General features: G+C 44.3%; 1 protein-coding gene across 11 annotated transcripts in view; it reads left to right on the top strand.

Moving 5' to 3' along the window:
* LOC143940418 (E1A-binding protein p400-like) overlaps nt 1–20,965 on the top strand; it is a 303,118-nt gene that overhangs the window by 86,389 nt on the left and 195,764 nt on the right. For all 11 annotated transcript variants that reach the window (XM_077461750.1, XM_077461754.1, XM_077461752.1 and 8 more), the window contains 7 exons: nt 3,013–3,198; nt 3,944–4,084; nt 4,241–4,319; nt 7,453–7,508; nt 11,261–11,315; nt 14,249–14,338; nt 18,197–18,307. In XM_077461750.1, the coding sequence (XP_077317876.1) occupies nt 3,013–3,198; nt 3,944–4,084; nt 4,241–4,319; nt 7,453–7,508; nt 11,261–11,315; nt 14,249–14,338; nt 18,197–18,307 (718 nt within the window). The remainder of the gene's footprint in view (nt 1–3,012; nt 3,199–3,943; nt 4,085–4,240; nt 4,320–7,452; nt 7,509–11,260; nt 11,316–14,248; nt 14,339–18,196; nt 18,308–20,965) is intronic.

Raw genomic sequence — 20,965 nt, 5'->3', positions numbered from 1 at the left:
TGCAGCTTGCATGATATCAGCTTTGATGTTAAAGAAATGGATCCTGCAAATGACATCTCTTGGGTAGGCTGGATTTGGGTTGCGAGGCCCCAGTGATCTGTGGACACAATCAATTTCAATCAGGGAGTCAGGTTTAGCAAGGATTTGGTTGAATATGGCTGTGACTGCAACTGCTAAGTCATTTGGTTCCACCGTGTCTGGCAGACCATGGATCCTTATATTACTGCGTCTGCAGTACAAAAACAGTTGTTTTATTTGTATGGTGTGTTTATGGAGAATCTCCTCGTGTTCAGTGATTTTTGTTACTAAATCCTTCACTGTGTGTTCAATGTCCTCAATGCGGTGACCTTTGTCCCTGCAGAGGTCAGTTAGCTCTTGTTTGTATGATCTCTCCAGCCGGTTGATATAGGATTCTATATATACCATTTTTAGTAGGCAGTGTTTTTTTGTACACGTCCATGTCCCAGCCATCTCTGGAGCTGTGAGATGTGGGCGAGGGGCTTCCAGAGCAGGGAGTATCCTGCTCTGAGTCCTGTGGGGAATGTGTCTGGAGTGTACCTGTGAGGCAGCTTGAGCTGTGTCGCCGACATTTTGAAAGCTGGGGTGGTTCTGTTTTCTGAAAAAACTGACGATTTTACTCGCTTTTTGTGCTTTAGTGGATCGGGGAGCTGTACTGCTGCCGCGTCTGCTCATGGGGCGAGATGGGTGCCGAGTGTGCTGTTGGTGTAGCGGTGATTATAGCTGCCGATGTGGGAGCTCACAGGAGACACGTTCTAGCCCGCAATGCGCCAAGCCACGCCCCCGAAAGTTGCCCTATTTAAGTGATTTATGTGATTTGTGCGTTTTGATTTGGTTTAATAAGGGTAACCACTTCCCCTACGGTGGCTTTCTCATTCTGACTAGACATCATATGACGTCCTTCAGAATGGGGTGCTTATGTGTGCTCCCAGGGGTGTGCAGCATGGTGAGCCATGGTTCGGTGTGTCCCTCGGACATACCACATCACGATCGCGTTAAAGAGCCTATAACGTTGGCTCTTTACTGTGTGTTCAGCTGTGTCCAATCACAATTGATCACAGTTAATAGGAAATGCCGGTTGTCGGCATTCCTCAGTGTGAGGAGAGGAGAGCCAAAAAGCGGCTTTCCTCAGTGGGGACATGCACATAGATAACCAATGCAATGACTATCAGTGCAGCCCTATCAGTGATGCCTGCCAGTGCCCACCAGTGCTGCCAACCAGTGCTGCCTTTCAGTGCTCATCGGTGATGCCTGTCAGTGCCTCCTCATCAGTGCTGCCCATCAGTGCCACATATCGGTGTCTATCATTGCCCATAAGTGCTGCCTATCAGTGCCTTCTATCAGTGCCACCTATGAGTGCCCACCAGTGCTGCATATTAGTGCCTACTCATCAGTGCTCGCCCCATCAGTGCCGCCTCATCAGCGCACATCAGTGAAGGAGAAAAATTACTTATTTAAAATTTTGTTTCCATTTTTAAGATTTAGAGAAACAAATTCAAAGTGTGACAGCACTGAAAGCTGAAAATTGGCCTGGGCAGGAAGGGGGTGAAAGTTCCCTGTATTTAAGTGTTAAGAAAAATGCACTAATATGAAAAGTCAAAGCTTTGGGATATCTTGTAGGATTTATGCAGAGTGCAGAAATATATGTCCGTCAGAATTTTTGGTTACTTGATACAACTTAAAGTCATAGTTCAAAACTCTCTATACAGGTAAGGGGCATATGTAGATAAAAACAAGCTGTGCAGCTTTGATGAAAGTTGAGTAATGTCCTTTCTATTGGTGTCGGACATTTATGTACCTCCTGAAGCTTGCCTGAAAAACTCCTAGAGATCACTTCATCTCGTCCTGCCTTGTTGCTAAGGGACTCCTATATCCTACTGTTCATCTCCAGTTTCACAGGAGCAAGTTCACAAATTTTGAGCTCAGAGCTGCTGCATCAGGGGAGAGAGTGCATGTGAGGGGGGTTGAATCAGAGAAAGACCTTGCTCCTGTGATGGTGGAGGTGAGCAGTAAAAACTCAGAGTCTCTTAGCGATGTCCGAGCAACAAGACAGGACAAGGTGATAATATCTCTGGGAGTTTTTTATTCAGGCTTCAGGAAGTATGTAAATGGCCTACACCTATAGCAAGGGCATAATTTAACTTTCATCAAATCTGCACAGTTTGTTTTAATCGACAAATGCCCCTTACCTGCATAGGGAGTTTTGAACTATGCCTTTAAGTAATATCAAGTAACTAATAATTATAATTGACTGACATTTATTACTGCACTTCATAAATCTTAGAAGAAGATGCTTTATCAAGTGATATCCCAAAGCTATGACTTTTCATTTTAGTGAAAAATTATTTAGGACCATTCACAAAGCACAGCGCTGCTTGCGCATACACAGTGGAAGCCGGATATGAAGTCGCAAGGAGCCAGCTTCCCAAAGTAAACATGCCAGCGCTGGGGACCCAGTAACCAGCCCGGGTGAGGACAGCCCTGGATCCCTGGACAGATAAGTGTCCTTTTATTAAAAACAGCAGCTACAGCATTTGTAGCTGCTGACTTTTAATGTTTTTTTTTTTCTAGGGTGAATATTCTCTTTAAGAATACAGAAAGCTTCTGGGAGGTAGGAAGTTCAGGCTTCCAGAGGATGCAAAACTCTAATTTGGAAAAGCTTCAGTTCCTACTGAAGTTTGCCTTACCCCTTACTCTTGTCACACTTTCATATTGGCCAGTGAGACAGCCCATTATAGTGACAGGCCAATAGGAATGTATAGGCGTGGAACTTACAGCAAGCTTCAACATTTCACAGAAGCGTCAGAGCTTTGTCTGATTAACATGCATTTGCCTGAAGTTCCTGCACCTGCTGTGCCTGCACTTCGTACCTGTCAACAACTTTCAGTATTGTTAATGTGGCCCCTAATATTTTCATCAATGAATTGTAAAACTTGTAAAAAAGTTTATTCCTAAAAACGTTTTTTTTTATAGTGTGTAATCTAAACTTTATAGGAAAACCTTGTTCATCAGCGCGTTGCAGAACTTCGCAAAGAAGGTTTATGGTCATTACGGAGGCTCCCTAAACTGCAGGAACCATCAAGGCCAAAGTCTCATTGGGATTACCTACTAGAAGAGATGCAATGGATGGCAGCAGACTATGCTCAAGAGAGAAGGTGGAAAATGGCTTGTGCAAAGAAGGTAAAGGCAAATGCCACAATCTTTTATCCGTTAGTCTTTATTTTGTGCTACCGATATTACTACTTTTCAGCATATTAAAGTGTGTGTTAACCCAAAAAAAAATGATATCCTGTTCCCTTAACGCATGTTATACAGCACAGTGCGTGTGCTGTGTCATTTGACCTGTAATACCTTAAATGAAGCATATACCTGTAATATCTGGCTGATTCTGCCGGTTTCTACCTTCCCCTCTCTGCGCTGACTCCGAACTATCAGGGCTGCAGAGCTCTGACACCGGAGTCAGCATACGTGTCTCCGGTTTTTATTTTCTATAGTTCCCTCTGATATAGAATAGTAAGCTCCCCAGTGCATGGCATTTCTAAAAATATGAAAAATATAAAAATATAAAAAAACTGTTTTTATTTTCTAAAGTTCCCTCTGATATAGAATAGTAAGCTCCCCAGTGCTCATTTCTAAAAATATGCGGTATAATAGCTTACTTCAGAGTGCCGTTCAGCGCTCATGTGACTGCCCATCGGTCTCCTCCCCTCTTCTCCTCGGCTGAAGTCAGCAGGGGTTTCCTAGCACCTCCCCCTGCAGCTATTACATTGGGACAGGAGACCAGCAGGCAGTCAGCTGAGCGACGAACGGCGCTCTAAAGTAAGATAACTTATATGTACTGTGGAGCTTACTGTTATAGAACAGGGGGAACTATAGAAAAAAACATTTTTTACCTTAACAAAATGTATACTTTACTCATCTGTAGCTGGTCAGAACTGCTGCTCGCTATCATGAAGAAAAAAGAATGAATATTGAGAGAGCCAAAACAGAAGAAGAGAACAAGCTGAAAAGAATTGCTGCCTCAATTGCCAGGGAAATTGAGTATTTCTGGTCTAATATTGAACAAGTAAGCAGTTAACCATTATATATATTCATGTGAATGATAGCTTACAGTAAAGTTTTCATACATTGCAGAAGTAAAGCATCTTCTAACGTAATGCAACTGAATAAAAACCACTGTTACAGTTCACAGTGGAAATGACTGTTGCATTGTTTCTTACAGGTTGTAGAAATTAAGTTACAAATGGAGTTTCAGGAAAAAAGAAGAAAAGCACATAACTTAAATATGGACTCAATGAAAGGTGAGCTGGATGTATACACTGGATTTTTTTTGACAGTTATCAGCTAATGTTAGTGCGAACAGAACGCCAAAGAAAATTATCTTTCAATACCCGGTCCATGGCGTGCACGCAGACAACAAACTTGAGGTTTCTGGTTTGTTAGCTGTTATACCATTGTCTGCATTGATATTAAAGTATAATTGTACATATAGTTGTTATTGCCTGTCTATGGAAATGATTGACAAAGTTGAATTTTTTCTGATGATAGTTTTTTCTTGTCCTCAGTGGAGGCTGGAAACAGGGGTGTCTGCTTATTGCATCAGCATGCACTCTCAGACAATACCAGCATGCATATTTATGCACTAGTTATAAAACAATCTTTCTTCAGATTCATCATAAACATAAATCTGTAGTGCTTTACTAACAAAATAGAAATATGCTTTGCTTTGTGTAGTTGATGAATTTCCAACCTGAAGAGTAATGAACTGTCTCATATTGCTCCACATTCATTTTGAGTTTTAAGAGCAACAGCCTACCCTCTAGCTAGTAAAATGTTTGTTGCCTTTCTGGTCCTGGCTTTTGTACATTGTAAGTTACTGACCTGAAACAAGGATGCAACAAGTGAAATCAGAACTTATAGTGTGTAAGCTTGTTCTGGATCAGTGATACAGAAAGCATTGATGCCATATGATCTAATTTGCAGCCAGGTAGCCTAGCATTTACTAAAGGAAATTAGAAATTGCAGTCTTCATACATATGCTTTGCATGACAGAGTTTCTTTAAATTAAAAGGTGTGCAATTTTTGGTACACATTCTTAGTGTAAGACAAAAAGGACGATCCATTTTTTTTGTCTTAACTAAAATTACCCCCCCCCCCCCACCAGGCCAGATCTCAGGGTAGAAAGATGCCAGGGGAGACCAAAATATGAAGATTTGTGTCAATCCTGTCTGAAAAAAATGGTGGGGGCAGAGATTTCCTCATTGTTTAAAGATGAAATGGGCCCCTTAATTCATGAAATCTCTACATTCAAGATCTTCTGCTCAGTTTTAGATTACTTTAAACCAGCTCTTCAGGTTCCACAGCTGATTACATTGGTACAAGCATCAACCCGAGTCTCCAACCCAAAAGTCTCCAACCCAAAAGTCTCCAAGGGAAGCAAAGATTGAGGTGGACTCAGACAATCTGTCAGGTCTGGAAGATGGGGAAGAACATTCATCTGAATTGTTAGTATTAGGTGACAGAAAAATGGAAGCTAAAGGAAAAAGCTGTACTTCCAAATATGTGTTTCTGGTTGAGGAAACTGAAGAACTCCCGTGATTTATTTCACAGACCAAATCCAAAAACAGTCTAAGACCAAATTTGTGGAAGACTTATCCTTACAGTCGTTTATAGGAAACCAAATATTGCTCTTTCCCTGTTCACCATTTTGTGAAGTACAACAAGAGAATAAAGAGAACTGAAGAATAGATTAGTCTTTTCAGATCTCTTGGGAGGATTCCAGGTCAGTTTTTCTAAACTGGTCATCTCTCTTGCTAAGGTGTCAAAAAAAGAAAAAGAAAAAAGTGACTTCTCCCATTAGGGTCAACTGAAAAACCCATCCATTGGACAGGAAGATGGCTCCACAGTTGAAAAAAAAGCATGGGAAGAGTCCTCTTCAGCCTTGAAGTCATTAGTGGCTAATCCCTGCTTAGCTAGAAACCTTGATTTCTGGATCGAACAGTTACAAACTCACCTTTCTTTAAACTAGCAGAAGAAGGTGTGATGTAGTCTTTCCAGCTAATCTCCAAAGCAGTAGCATTTATTGCAGATGCCTGAGCAGAATCACTTCACTGTGGCCGTTGTGGGCTTGGTTTTTAATCTTGTAGAAAATGGCAGCTGAACATCCAATACATAGCTCTACTGGTCCTGATTTTGAGGGACTGTCCCTGATTTGGAACAAAGTCCTTCTGTCCCTCTTTCCTCTTCATTTGTCCCTCATTTTAGTCCATATAGTTGTGTATAAACATATAAAATGCACTATTTATCTTTCAAAAAGAGTTTTTCACTGCTATACCCTTCATCCAGTTTCTAAATCGCTGCATTTGTAAATTTCTAAAGCCGGTATAAAGGCATAGTAGTGGTGAAAAAGTACTTGGGATTTAACAATTTTTTGTTTGTGTAATTCTTCTTTGAGGGATGTGGCAGGAGGTATGGCCTATGCCTACATACTTTTGCTAATAAGTGTCCTGCATTCCCATCTCAAAAAGTTGGGAGATATACTGATAGCCCTACTGAACAGGAAAGATCACAAAACCATCTCCTGCACACACATCTGCAGGAGTTGCAACAAGCAGCATGAATTGGGCATTCCTAAAAATGAAGTTCTATCTGACAAAATCATTATTACTTTGTTCCAAAGCAGAAAGCCAGTTACTAGGGCCACATACTACAAGATCTGGAAGAAATAAGGGCCTTGGGCCAACAGTAACACCTCAAACCACAGATAAGTTGGCACAGTACTTATTTCCTGTAAGGAGGGGTGGACAAGGGTCTCACCTCCAGTATTCTCAAGGTACACATAGCGGCACTCTCAATATCCCTGGACAAGACTTAACCAATAATTTTCTAATAAGCTAATTCTTTTCTCAGACTTGGACCTCCTAACGGGCATATGTTACCTCATTGGGAACTTCAGAAACTACTGGATGAGCATAGAAAATCTCTTTCACAGACCTAAGAGAGAAAGCAAGGCATCCAAAGCATTGATCAGGAGGAAGGTGTTTCAAGCTGTGGTCCTATCCTAAGCAGCATCTCTCTACTGAACCATCCTGGAGGATGATGTAGGAAAACTTGAGTTATTGCTTGAAAACTCCTTTTCCATGAATCCCCCAGGATGGTGAGCTTCTTTTGTTCCTGCTTATGATATTTAGGTTTGTCAGTCGTACTGCCAATTGCTGAAGGTAATGGCTCATGGGAGTCTTTAAACTGTCTAATCTTGTGTTTCATATAGGTGCAGATCTATCTCTTTAATGGACCATCCTTGAGGAGGTAATAACTAAAGCTCTGTGCATGCAAAACAAACTTTCTTTGGTTTGATCTAAATCTCTATAAAATGTATTACAACCATTAAATATTTAGCTGGTGTATAATATGTTCATAAATGTCAATTTGCAGGTCCACTTAAGGCAATTGAAGAGGCATTTGTGAAGCATAAGCATGGAGATATTAAAGTAAGTATGTAAAACATAAAGCTGTCTTTATCTTTAGTTATGTACCTATGTTTGCTATATCCCTTAGAAATAACCTGCAGTAGCAGTTGAAAGCGGAAATTTAGCTGGATACTGTGGATAGCTTGGAACAGTTAGCAGCCATGTTAACTTCTTAAAAGGCAAAAAAAACAAAAACTGTATAGTATGGTATATTTTCAGTGAACGCATATTTTGTGGATTTTTTATTGCAATTTTTACTTTAAACTTGTTATTGTTTTAAATATAGAGATCTGTAGAATAGCCACTTAAAGCTAAACTCTAGACATATATAAAATAAACAAATTAATGCAGCTCTGTATACTTTATTTAAAGTGGCTGTAAATGATCACCTTGTAAAACAACCTATTCTGTTTAAAATAGAAATGAAATACAAAACACTTTTGTGTATAGATATAAAAATATAAGTGATTATATGTAATATATGTAATTATAAGTGATCACATCCCCTCTGTTCTGCATAAGATCTGGGTGAAGGAGAAGAAACAGTACACTGATCTTCCAGTGAAAGTCTGTGCAGGGGGAGCAGGCTGAGTTCCCAGCACAGCTATTACATATAAAGAGAACAAAAGTTTTTTCTCATACAAGTACATGGCACAACAGACATCTATCAGGAATATGAATGCTGGTTTTACATACTCTTTAATAATTAAATGTATGTATTTAAATTGGAGCAGTGTAAGTACCTTTGTTTGACTTTGTATCAACATTTTGTAGTATGTGCACAGCGGAGCTCACAGAGTTGTGCTGCACTGCTTGACTGCTAACACGTAACATGTTGAAAGCAGAAGAGTGTAGCATAAAAGGTAGACAAGTTCTCAGTCTGCTGCTTTTCCCTTCACTATTCAGTCACAGACTGGGGGGGAAATAAGACCTGTAAGTGTTACTGAACTGCAGCAGATAAAAATCAGGTCTCCCGCCTTACCAGACATGGCAGAGTTGTGTAAATTTCATTGCTGTAAGGACAGAAACTAATTCTGTAGCAGCTAAAACAGCTCCAATACTTGTATAACATCCTGTATTCAATGGTTTTCTGGGAATTTAGCTTTAACCACTTTACCAATGGCCACTTAAACCCCTTCCTAACCAGACCAATTTTCAGCTTTCGGTACTCTCACATTTTCAATGACAATTACTCAGTCATGCAACACTGTACCCTTATGACATTTTTGTTCTTTTTTTCATACAAATGGAACTTTCTTTTGGTGGTATTCAATCACTGCCGGGTTTTTTATTTTTTGCGCTAAAAAAGAAATAAGACTGAAAATGATGTAAAAAAATGAATTTTTCTCGTTTCTGTTATAAAATTTTGCAAATTAGTAATTTTTCTTCATACATTTTGGCCAAAATTTATACTGCTACATATCTTTGGTAAAAATAACCCAAATTGGTGTATATTATTTGGTCTTTGTGAAAGTTATAGAGTCCACAAGCTATGGTGCCAATCTCAGAAAATTGATCACACCTGAAGTACTGACAGCCTCTCATTTCTTGAGATCCTAACAAGCCAGGAAAGTACAAATACCCCCCAAATGACCCAAAGGGATGGCTGAGCATGGATGTATGGATGAGATTGCAATGGGCACAGAGCAGCACTGTGGACACTACAAATCCAGCCCACAGCGCTGCTGTAAACGATCGGTACAGAGAGGGGAGAAAGGAATTGGACATGACGCCAGTTTGTTTACGAGTGATTGCTCTGTCATTTGACAGAGCGCTAACGTGGTAAACGGCTGCTGTCAGCGGCCATTTACCATATCTGTAGGCACGGATACTCCTGTGTGCGTGCCCCAGGTAGTGCGGGGGATTGCGATTCTGTGAGGACCTCAATGTACACCCTCCCAGAGTTGTCGAGCCACAATGTAGCTGTTTTTTTGACTATGGCTAAAGTGGTTAAAGTGGATGTAAACCCTTCCATATACCCAGTGAAGTGAACAGCCTCAGATGATATCCAAGGATGAAACAAATCTCACTACATAAGTTTTACATGAAAATCGGCTGTCTTCATCTGTATATACTGTTTAGAAAGTGTACCTTTTCACTTCCTCATTCAGCACTGGGTGTGGATACTTGTTTTACACTGTGAGACAGCTGATTGGAGGAAAGGCACACACCCCCTCCCCACACATGCAGAGCTTGCCTCTGAATAGTCCAGTGTGCTGATCTATTTATAGCTCCTTCCCCAAACTTCAGCACATTGATTATCAGCACAGCCCCCATCAGATGTGCCCATGAGCTGCCAATCAGTGCCCAACAGCTGCCAGTCAGTGCCCCCTCAATAAAGCCTCTCAGTGCCCACCAAGGTGCCAATCAGTGCCCAGCAATAACACCTGTCAGTACCTCATCAGTACTGCCCATCAGTGCTGCCTGTCTGTGCCCATCAGTGCTGCATATCAGTGCCGCCTATCGGTGCCCATCAGTGCTGCATATCAGTGCCGCCTATCAGTGCCCATCAATTCTACATATCAGTGCCTCCTCATCAATGCCAACCTCAGTGCATCAGTGATGACTAATCAGTGCCCATCAGTGCTGCCTCCACAGCGTCCGTTTTTCATGCAAATCTGCTGTCTTCATCTGTATATACTGTTTAGAAAGTGTACATTTTCACTTCCTCATTTAGCACTAGGTGTGGATACTTGCTATACACTGTGAGACAGCTGATTGGAGGAAAGGCACACACCCCCTCCCCACACACACGCAGAGCTTGCCTCTGAATAGTCCAGTGTGCTAATCTATTTATAGCTCCAAACTTCAGCACATTGATTATCAGCACATCACCCATCAGATGTGCCCAACAGCTGCCAGTCAGTGCCCCCTCAATAAAGCCTCTCAGTGCCCACCACAGTGCCAATCAGAGCCCACCACAGTGCCAATCAGTGCCCAGCAATAACACCTCTCAGTACCTCATCAGTACTGCCCATCAGTGCTGCCTGTCTGTGCCCATCAGTGCTGCCTGTCTGTGCCCATCAGTGCTGCCTGTCTGTGCCCATCAGTGCTGCCTGTCAGTGCCCATGAGTGCTGCATATCAGTGCTGCCTATCAGTGCCCATCAATTCTACATATCAGTGCCTCCTCATCAGTGCCAACTCCTCAGTGCATCAGTGATGCCTCATCAGTGCCCATCAGTGCTGCCTCCACAGCGTCCGTCAGTGAAGGAGAAAACCAAATTTTATGACAGAAACGAAGAAAACCTTTTTTTTTTTCAAAACTTTTGGTCTTTTTTAGTTTGTTTAGCAAAAAAATAAATACCCCAGAGGTGATCAAATACTACCAAAATAAAGCTCTATTTGTGGGAAGAAAATCGTAAAAATGTAGTTTGGGTACATTGTTTCTTGACCATGCAATTGTTATTCAAAATGCGACAGCGCTGAAAGCTGAAAATTGTCCTGGGCAGGCAGGGGGGAAAGTGTCTGGTATTGAAGTGGTTAAGGGATTTTCAATAGACTCAAGGAAATGATTGTGTGTCTCTCTTAACATCTCTTACAATATAAGATATCAGCCGTATAAGGAGTACATTGTTTTGAAAGGCTGGTTATGTACAAACACTGTGTACTAATGCAAAGCAGGAAGCAGGAGTTGGTGTATGTAATGAGCAAGACCACACAGTACATCCAGCAGGTGTAGGTGTATATATTGCAATAATAAAGCATTGTTTTAGATATAAACAAACCGGTTTATCATGACATCAAATAACTAAGCGTTTCTGTCTCCTGTCAGGCATCACCATGTTGGAGAAAGAGAAAAGCAAGTTCATCTTGGAGTGATGGCGAAGGTTTGCTAGTTTTAAAAATGTTCTTCCCCGTAACAATGTTTTGGCATAATACCTAAAAGAACAAAAGTGATTCTCATGTAAAAAATATAAGCATAACTAAAAATTATAATATACAGTATCTCACAGAAATATTTTATTATATCTTTTCATGTGACAACACTGAAGAAATTACACTTTGCTACAATGTAAAGTAGTGAGTGCACAGCTTGCGTAACAGTGTAAATTTGCTGTCCCCTCAAGCTGACGCAACACACAGCCATTAATGTCTAAACCGCTGGCAACAAAAGTGAGTACGCCCCTAAGTGAAAATGTCCAAATTGGGCCCAATTAGCTATTTTCCCTCCCCGGTGTCATGTGACTCGTTAGTGTTACAAGGTCTCAGGTGTGAATGGGGAGCAGGTGTGTTATATTTGGTGTTATCACTCTTACTTTCTCATACTGGTTACTGGAAGTTCAACATGGCACCTCATGGCAAAGAACTCTCTGAGGATCTGAAAAAAAGAATTGTTGTTCTACATAAAGATGGCCTGGGCTATAAGAAGATTGCCAAGATCCTGAAACTGAGCTGCAGCCCAGTGGCCAAGACCATACAGTGGATTAACAGGACAGGTTCCACTCAGAACAGGCCTTTCCATGGGCGACCAAAGAAGTTGAGTGCATGTGCTCAGCGTCATATCCAGAGGTTGTCTTTGAGAAATAGACGTATGAGTGCTGCCAGCATTGCTGCAGTGGTTAAAGGAATGAGGGATCAACCTGTTAGTGCTTAGACCACATGTGGCACACTGCATCAAATTGGTCTGCATGGCTGTTGTTCCAGAAGGATACGCCTCTTGTAAAGATGATGCACAAGAAAGCCTGCAAACAGTTTGCTAAAGACAAGCAGGACATGGATTACTGGAACCATGTCCTGTGGTCTGATGAGACCAAGATGAACTTATTTGGTTCAGATAGTGTCAAGCTTGTGTGGCAGCAAACAGGTAAGGAGTACAAAGACAAGTGTGTCTTGCCTACAGTTAAGCATGGTGGTGGGAGTGTCATGGACTGGGGATGCACAAGTGCTGCCGGCACTGGGGAGCTACAGTGCATTGAGGAAACAATGAATGCCAACATGTACTGTGACATACTGAAGCAGAGCATGATCCCCTACCTTCAGAGGCTGGGCCACAGGGCAGTATTCCAACATAATGACCCCAAACACACCTCCAAGATGACCCCTGCTTTACTAAAGAAGCTGAGGGTAAAGGTGAGGGTGCTTGTCAAGCAGTCTCCAGACCTAAACCCTATTGAGCATCTGTGGGGCATCCTCAAACGGAAGGTGGAAGAGAGCAAGGTCTCTAACATCCACCATCTCCATGATGTCGTCATGGAAGAGTGAAAGAGGACCCCAGTGGCAACCTATGATGCTCTGGTGAACTCCATGCCCAAGAGGGTTAAGGCAATGTTGAAAAATAATGGTGGCCACACAAAATATTGAAGCTTTGGGCTCAATTTGGACATTTTCACTTAGGGGTGTACTCGCTTTTGTTGCCAGCGGATTAGACATTAATAGCTGCGTGTTGAGTAATTTTGAGGGGACAGCAAATTTACACTGTTCTACAAGCTGTGCACTCACTACTTTACATTATAGCAAACTGACATTTCTTCAGTGTTGTCATATGAAAAGATACAATAAAATATTTACAAAAATGTGAGGGGTGTACTCACTTTTGTAAGATACTGCAAGTATGTGTTAGTAAATGTAGCACTGTTTTTCTGTGTTAATCTTTCCACTTTTGCTAGCTTGCTTTTACATCTGTATCCTGTTTCTTAGGGTCAGCATCTGAAATTTTTTGTATCCTGTTGCATTCTTACTAGGGACCCTATCCATTTTTCTCTCAATATGTTTTGACATTCTAGAATGGCCAGTCAGCAGTTGATATCAATGGATGGGTAGAGATGAGAATTCTGTCTGTCAAGTTGTAGTTTGTAATAAACAGAGCTGGGACATAATGTACTTAAATATGTACTTCCTCTTCCCCAGTAGTAAAAAGAAGAATGTGTGTCCATTTCAGAGGCAGCAGGTTTAAAGGAGAAGCCCAGCCTGAGCCAGTTTGGCTGGGCTTCTTCTAAGAGTCTCAGGAGTGCAATTCGTTTTGCACTCCTGTCACCTGTTTTCAGCAGAGAGTTGTCTGAAGTCCGCTGTCTGCTGACGTCACACAGATCAGTCCAGGCACCGCATCATCCCGACTCTGGGAGTCTGGATCCGCCAGGTGCCTGGACTGATGGCCGGCTCAGCCTCTCAGTGAGCCGCTGAGAGGCCCAAGATGGCCACTCCCCACCCCTCCACAGCCCAGCTCTCCAATGAGAGTGGAGGAGCAGAGCAGAAGAGCTGCTGATTGACAGGCAGCAGCTCTCTGCTTGGGGAGCTGAGAGAAATGAGCCATCGGTGGTGCTCGATGGCTTGATTCTCAGTGCAGAGGTGGCGGGGGACAGATGCAGCATCGGACTGATGCTGCATCCACCTAGGTAAGTGTAATTATGGGAATTTTTTCCCCCATACTTCTCTTTTAAAAAGCTCTATGAATTAAGCATTTTCTACAATCAGAAGTGCATATTCTTCCCTAAATACATTTTACATGACCCATCATGCCTTAGCTGTCAAATTATTATGGTATTAGAGCCGTCTGTAGGTAACCTTAGGGCCTGTGTGCACAGGCTCTTGTTTGTGTCAGAGGTGCTTTTCTCCCCTTCCCAGGCAATAAGAATACAAAAGCAGCTTGATGAAGCTAAGAGGGCAGAATCACTCGTGATGGTGACTGATCCAAAAAGCATATCAAGCTCACAAATGCAACCTGCATGCACCAGAAATCTGTTAATCTGTAGCGTTGTATCTTCTATTGTCACTATTTGTTCACCAAAGTGTATTATCTGATTTCTGAATAATCTAATTTTAGGTGATGATGAAGAAGAAACCATTGCAGAACAGGAAACCAAAGAAAGCAGTGTAGACCACCAGGCTGAACTGACTGAGTTAATTAGAGAAGGTATTGCAATTTAGTTATGAAAGCTGAGCTTTCCTGTCTACCTGTTCTACAACATATCTCATACCAAATGTCTGATTTACTGAGTCTTTCTGACATGAAGTTCAGAATATTGAGTACCGTATATACTCGAGTATAGGCCGACCCGAATATAAGCCGAGGCCCCCAATTTACCCCCAAAAAAACTGGCAAACTTATTGACTCGTGTATAAGCCGAGGGTGAGACATGCCTGTCCATCCCTGTGTGTCCGTCCATCCCTGTGTGTCCGTCCATCCCTGTGTGTCCGTCCATCCCTGTGTGTCCGTCCATCCATCCCTGTGTGTGTGTGTGTCCATCCATCCCTGTGTGTGTGTGTCTCCATCCATCCATCCATCCATCCCTGTGTGTGTGTGTCTCCATCCATCCATCCATCCATCCCTGTGTGTGTGTGTCTCCATCCATCCATCCATCCATCCCTGTGTGTGTCTCCATCCATGTGTGTGTGTGTGTGTGTGTGTGTGTGTGTGTGTGTGTGTGTGTGTGTGTGTGTGTGTGTCCAGCCTACCTTTGTCCCGAGCCTCCGTCCCGTGCCTTGCCTCCTTGCCTCCGTCCCGTGCCGTGCCTTGCCTCCTTGCATCCGTCCCGTGTCGTGCCTTGCCTTGCCCCCGTCCCGTCCCGTCCCGTGCCGTGCCGTCCCGTGCCCTCTTCGTCGGCGGCCATTGTAAAGTTCAAAAGCTGCGCCGCCGCCTTCGCCTGTGATAGGCGGAACACTGAATTTCCCAGCAGCCTGTGTTCCGCCTATCACAGACGTCGTATCATCCTCGTCCGTAGTACGAGGATGATACGATGTCCGTGATAGGCGGAACACAGGCTGCTGGGAAATTCAGTGTTCCGCCTATCACAGGCGAAGGCGGAGCCGGAGGCGCGGCTTTTGAATAGAATGGCCGCTGTCTGTCTGCTCGACACGCTGATCGAGCGGGCAGACAGCGATGACTCGAGTATAAGCCGAGGGGGGCACTTTCAGCCTCAAAAAAGAGGCTGAAAATCTCGGCTTATACTCGAGTATATACGGTAATTAATAATCCTACTATCTGTATTGTTTACCTTAACAGTAGAGCTGAACGATTAATTGTTAAAAGATTGCGATCTCGATTCGACCCTCCACATGATCTTAATTCAACATTTCCACAATTCATGTAAAATGTACAGAGCAGTTCCCCTGCTCATATCTGTCAAAAAAAAAGCAGCTGGCAATGTTTATCAACATTGCTGAGCGCTGAAAGAGACAGATAAAAAGAAACTTTGTATTTTTCTGTTCATTCATTTACAAATCGAAGGGATGAACTTCGGTCTGCAAATTAAGTTAGTTTAACCGCTTCCTGACCACCTCATGCAGGTATACTGCGGCAGAAGGGCACGTGCAGGCAGATTAATGTACCTGTACGTTGCCCTTTAAGAGGCGGCGCGCGCGTGCCTGCCGGGAGCTCCGTGACCGCAGACCCGATGTCCTAATAGGGCCTTATTATTGATGTTCCAGGAATAGGAATAGTGCCCTGTCATTTGTGTTCCTAGGGGAGGGGGTATAGTGCCCCATCATAGGTAATTCTGGGGAGAATAGCGCCCCATCATTGGTGTTCCTAGGGGGAATAGCGCCCCATCATTGGTGTTCCTAGGGGGAATAGCGCCCCATCATTGGTGTTCCTGGGAGGAATAGTGCCCCTTCATTGGTGTTCCCGGGGGGGAATAGTACCCCATCATTCGTGTTCCTGGGGGGGTAGTGCCCCGTCATTGGTGTTCCTGGGGGGAGGGGGTAGTGACACATCATTGGTGTTTCTGGGAGGAATAGTGCCCCATCATTGGTGTTCCTGGGAGGAATAGTGCCCTGTCATTGGTTTTCCTGGAAGGGGGAATAGTAGTGCCCCATCATTGGTGTTCCTGGGGGGAATAGTGCCCCCTCATTGGTGTTCCTGGGGGGAATAGTGCCCCATCATTGCTGTTCCTGGGGGGGGTAGTGCCCCATCATTGGTGTTCCTGGGGGGGATAGTGCCCCATCATTGGTGTTCTGTGAGGAATAGTGCCCCATCATTGGTGTTCCTAAGAAGAAAAGTGCCCCATCATTGGTGTTCCTAAGAAGAAAAGTGCCCCATCATTGGTGTTCCTGGAGAGAATAGTGCCCCATCATTGGTGTTCCTGGGGGGAATAGTGCCCCATCATTGGTGTTCCTGGGGGGAATAGTGCCCCATCATTGGTGTTCCTGGGGGGAATAGTGCCCCATCATTGGTGTTCCTGGGGGGAATAGTGCCCCACCATTGGTGTTCCTGGTAGGAATAGTGCCCCATCATTGGTGTTTTTCATTATTATTTTAAATAACGAAAAAATTGCATATTACGCTTTTTTAAAATATGATTTTATTCGATTAATTGATTAATCAAAACAATAATTGGCCAACTAATCGATTATGAAAATAATCGTTAGTAGCAGCCCTATTGGTATATAGTACTTAAAAAAAAAATGCCCTAATATACCTTAATGGTAATTTTTTTATATCTTTACACGTCACATTATTTTTCATTACGTTTCTTTAAATTTGATTGAAGCAGAATATTATGTCTTATTTTTTTGCCATCTTATTTGATTGGAGCAAAGAGTATTATGTCTTATTTTATTACCACTCTGTTTGATAACCTAATATTCAGGGGTTGTAAATCTTTCAAATAAAAATCATGAGATAATTGTGATCTTTATTCCCCAAAAAAATATGATTTCTCATTTTATCCAGAATCGTGCAGCTCTAATTAACAGTTGCTGTCATTGCTCTGTTTTTCATTCATGGGGACGGTGGGGCATTTAGCTGCAGGACTGTATCTATTGTCTACAAGCATATTGACACTGAGAAGATTGACACTATTTCTCTGGGCTTGCAACAAGGCTTCAGAAAGATACATCTTCATTGCACCTACATGTTTGGTAGTATTGAAAGACATTTTTGATGGAGTCTAGAGTGCTCTTTTTTTTGCTGTATTAACAGAGTAGGCTCTGTTCTTTTAAGCCTGAAAAACCTTCTTCCTACAAACACTAAACCAAAACTGGGTAGTCCGTACATGCTAAAAACTTTTACAGACACATCCTCAGTCTGCATAATGTGTAGCTGGCTGTTGCAGCTCTGCTGCCTTTCCAATATGATTATTTCACAGTTCAGAACTGCAACAGCTAGCTACACATAGTGCAGATCAAGGTTTTATCTGTACATGTATCCAATCTCGGCTGTGTGCAGTGCGAGTAGGAGCAGCTCTGCTTTATGTCCTGTGTGATGCTGCGTACAGTAGGAGAATGGGGGGAACTTGCTGACCCTGGCACAGCGTCCATGGGGGGGACACATGGTGCACCACCCTCTAGATCCAGCTGTCCTCAACTCCTTCTGTGTGGTTCCCCCTCCCCCAGGGACTCCCCATAGGGGAAGAGCTCCTGGCAGGAGATAGCAGTGGAGATACTGATCAGCAGGCAGTGTCTCTGCAGGATGTGGAGTGCCCAGCCCACCATGGCCGAGGATTGGTCCTGAACTAAGCCGGGATCTCCCAACCGCGCCAGCGGAGCCCAAGGTAGGCAGGGCAGAGGGAGGAGTCAGGGGGACAGGGGCTGACAATCACAGGTGGGGCACACTGGGACACTGGCAGAGGACTGAGCTGTCCTTACTGTTTAGGAGCAGAGGCTCTTTACCTAGATAAATTAGGCGGCCACGAGGCCTTCTGTCTGGGAACGGTGCCAACCCCCTGAACAAAATCCCCATTTTCTTTGTCTTTTATTACTGCTTGTGTTCATCTGGTGTTTTTGCCATTCTGTGTTTCTATTACTAATTGATGCTCATTTTTATATACTTACAGCTGATCTGCCACTAGATGATTTAGTGAAGGAATACGAAGGTGCTTACGATGAGAATTTTCACTGGCCCCATGTTTTCAACCAAAATGAAGAAGGGAGGAAATCTAGTCAAGGTATGTATATAACTGTCTTTTAATCACATATCTTTTATTGAAGGGGATTTCTAGCCTTGATTAGAAGGTATGAATCTTCTTGGTATAGATAGCAGTGTTTGTTGTATGATTGGTGATTCCTAGAACTCTTAAACACTTAGTGCTGTTTGACATTATTTGTCAGTTCCAACTTTCAAACCCAATGATTCTACATTGGAAAAGGCATTGTGGCCATGTCTACATATTTCTCTTATATTCAACGACCGACACAGCTCCTCTCTGTAACTAAATGGGTTGTATAGTCTGCCATTAGGAGAACTAGGCAAAATTGTTACACAATACACAGAACTTTTATTCCCGGCCCAGGGGGGCGGACCCTGTGCTATCAACCCTCCTCACCGCTCCCAGCAGCTTCAGTTTTTATTTTGCCTAGAAAGGAGAATGACCTAGGAACCCTGCAGGCCCTCTCGGTTCATGTTTTTGATGCAGGTTTGATGTTTTTTGCGCAAGATGAAAGATCCTGGAATCTTCTATCAACTGCCGGCTGGGTAACAGGCTGGTTAATGATATCCTTGTAGTCTCCCCAGTCCGGTGTGAGCAGGCCGCAGCTAAGACTCGGCAGGCCACGACATGCCTCAGCTCCAGAGGTGGTTGGTGAGCTTCAATGCTCCAGGGTATACATATGACCGGGCTACTGGTGTCTGGATCACAGTATACCGGGCCAACAGCTACCCTGTAACTGCGCAGGAGTAGGTCTGTGATGGAATGTCTCCCAGCTCTTCAGGACTGGTAAGTACGGCTCTCCCTGCCTGGGTGGGGTGAGCAGCTGGGAATTCCCTGGGGGGTTGATTGGCGGGCCACCTCACCTCCCTATCTTCTCTCCCAAGTCCCTATCACCCCTCCTCCCCCCTCTGAGGGGGGTGGCTGCGGGCGGTGTGTGTGTGTGTGTTCGCTGGTTTCTCACCTGTGGAGGTCTGTGCGGCTGGCGTGGTCCTGGTCCCGGTCTGGGAAGCCCCAAAAGTGTTTGTGGAGGTTGTTCTGGCTGTAGGCAGGCAGCACCTTTCTAGTTTTGTTCTGTCACCGCATGGCGCTGTCAGGCGGCCATATTAGATGTGGGAAAGCCTGTATTCCCCTGGTGAGCTTCAGCAGACATCTTCTTTAGGATCTCCTATTTAGTTACATTGGCGGCCATTTTCTTGAAGCCTGATCGCTCTTTTCGCCGCAGTTCTCTTGTGGCAGCATTATATGTGCTCTCACTTGCTGTTTCATGTGTCCACTGTGTGTACAGGACGCTGAATGGCTCCTTGCTGAACGCTGACGCTAGCTCTGCAGAACGTTTCACCTCTGTTATAAGCAGCTGTTTCTGACACAGTTTTCTCCTCTCTGCAACTGGGAACCTCCTAGGGACTACAGGCACTGCTAGTGGCATTCACAGAATGCCCCAGGGTGGCGAGTCTAGCGCTAAGTACACCCTCCCACGTGGCGGCAGCAGAAGGGTGGGACCTTCACTGTCCTAAGTCCCCTTGCAGGTGGCAGACAGGCTAAGGTCAGCATGGCTTCAGAAACTGGTGTTTCTTCCCCCAAAATCCAGGCTATAGCAACTGGGTCACCTGCGAATAGCGCGGTGCACATGGACACCCTAACGGCGGTCCTTGACTCCTATGTTGCTAAGATAGAGGCGGCACGTGGAAGGAAAGGTGCACGTAAGAGACCCCTGCCCCCCCCCCCGTCCTCTGGGGAGAGCTCTGATGCAGACTCGGGCCCTGCTGCGGCTGGTGACCCCTACACTGACCTATCAGACGTGGCTGACCAGGACCATTCAGACAGTGAGGATGATTCCCCGTCCGGGTCCGGGCGCAACAAAGCGCTTGTTGGAGCACTCATCACAGCTGTGCGTGATACCCTGAAGATTCAGGGGCCAGCGGATCCCTCTGCTGATGTACCGGTCCCTTTTGGGTCCCACAAGCCAGCACGTTCACCTAAGGTGTTCCCGTATTTGACTTATTTTGACAAATTCGTCTACAGGGAATGGGGTCGCCCGCAATGGACCTTTTCGGTCCCCAAAAATTTGGCGGTACGTTACCCCTTTGAGGACAGCCTTCTCAAAAAGGGTCGGCTCCTCCGGTCATGGACCCTAGTTTAAATAAAGTAACCACGATCCCGGTTGAGGGGACTCCTGCATTCAAGGATCCCGCGGATAGGAAGGCCGAGGTGGTGGCTCATTCCTTATTTATGGTTGTGGGGTCAGCCGTGCGACCTGTACTGGCATCCGCACTGGCATCCGCACTGGTGTCGCAGACACTGACTGATTGGGGAGAGCAGAACGCCTCCCCTGTCTGCGTGGAGCTAGCAGACCAACTAGTGCCAGGCCTCAAGTACGTTTGTGACGCGGCCCTGGATACTCTCCCTCTGTTATCCAAGGCTTCAGTGTCAGCTGTGGTGCTGAGGCACCTAATTTGGCTGAAATGCTGGTCGGCTGATCAGGCATCCAAGAAAGCCCTGACGGATCTTCCCTTCCTTGGCGAGCGGCTCTTTGGAGCCTCGTTGGATGACATTATTAAGAATGCCACTGGTGGTTAGAGTACACTACTCCCACAGGCCAGGAAGGCCCAAGAAAGTCCTGACGGATCTTCCCTTCCTTGGCGAGCGGCTCTTTGGAGCCTCGTTGGATGACATTAA

Source organism: Lithobates pipiens, unplaced genomic scaffold, assembly GCF_037356315.1.
Source record: "Lithobates pipiens isolate NorthernLeopardFrog02 unplaced genomic scaffold, aLitPip1_a1.2 Scaffold_3, whole genome shotgun sequence".
Taxonomy (NCBI): Eukaryota; Metazoa; Chordata; class Amphibia; order Anura; family Ranidae; genus Lithobates; species Lithobates pipiens.
Note: the sequence above shows the minus strand (reverse complement) of the source record. Positions and strands in the feature narration are given on the sequence as shown.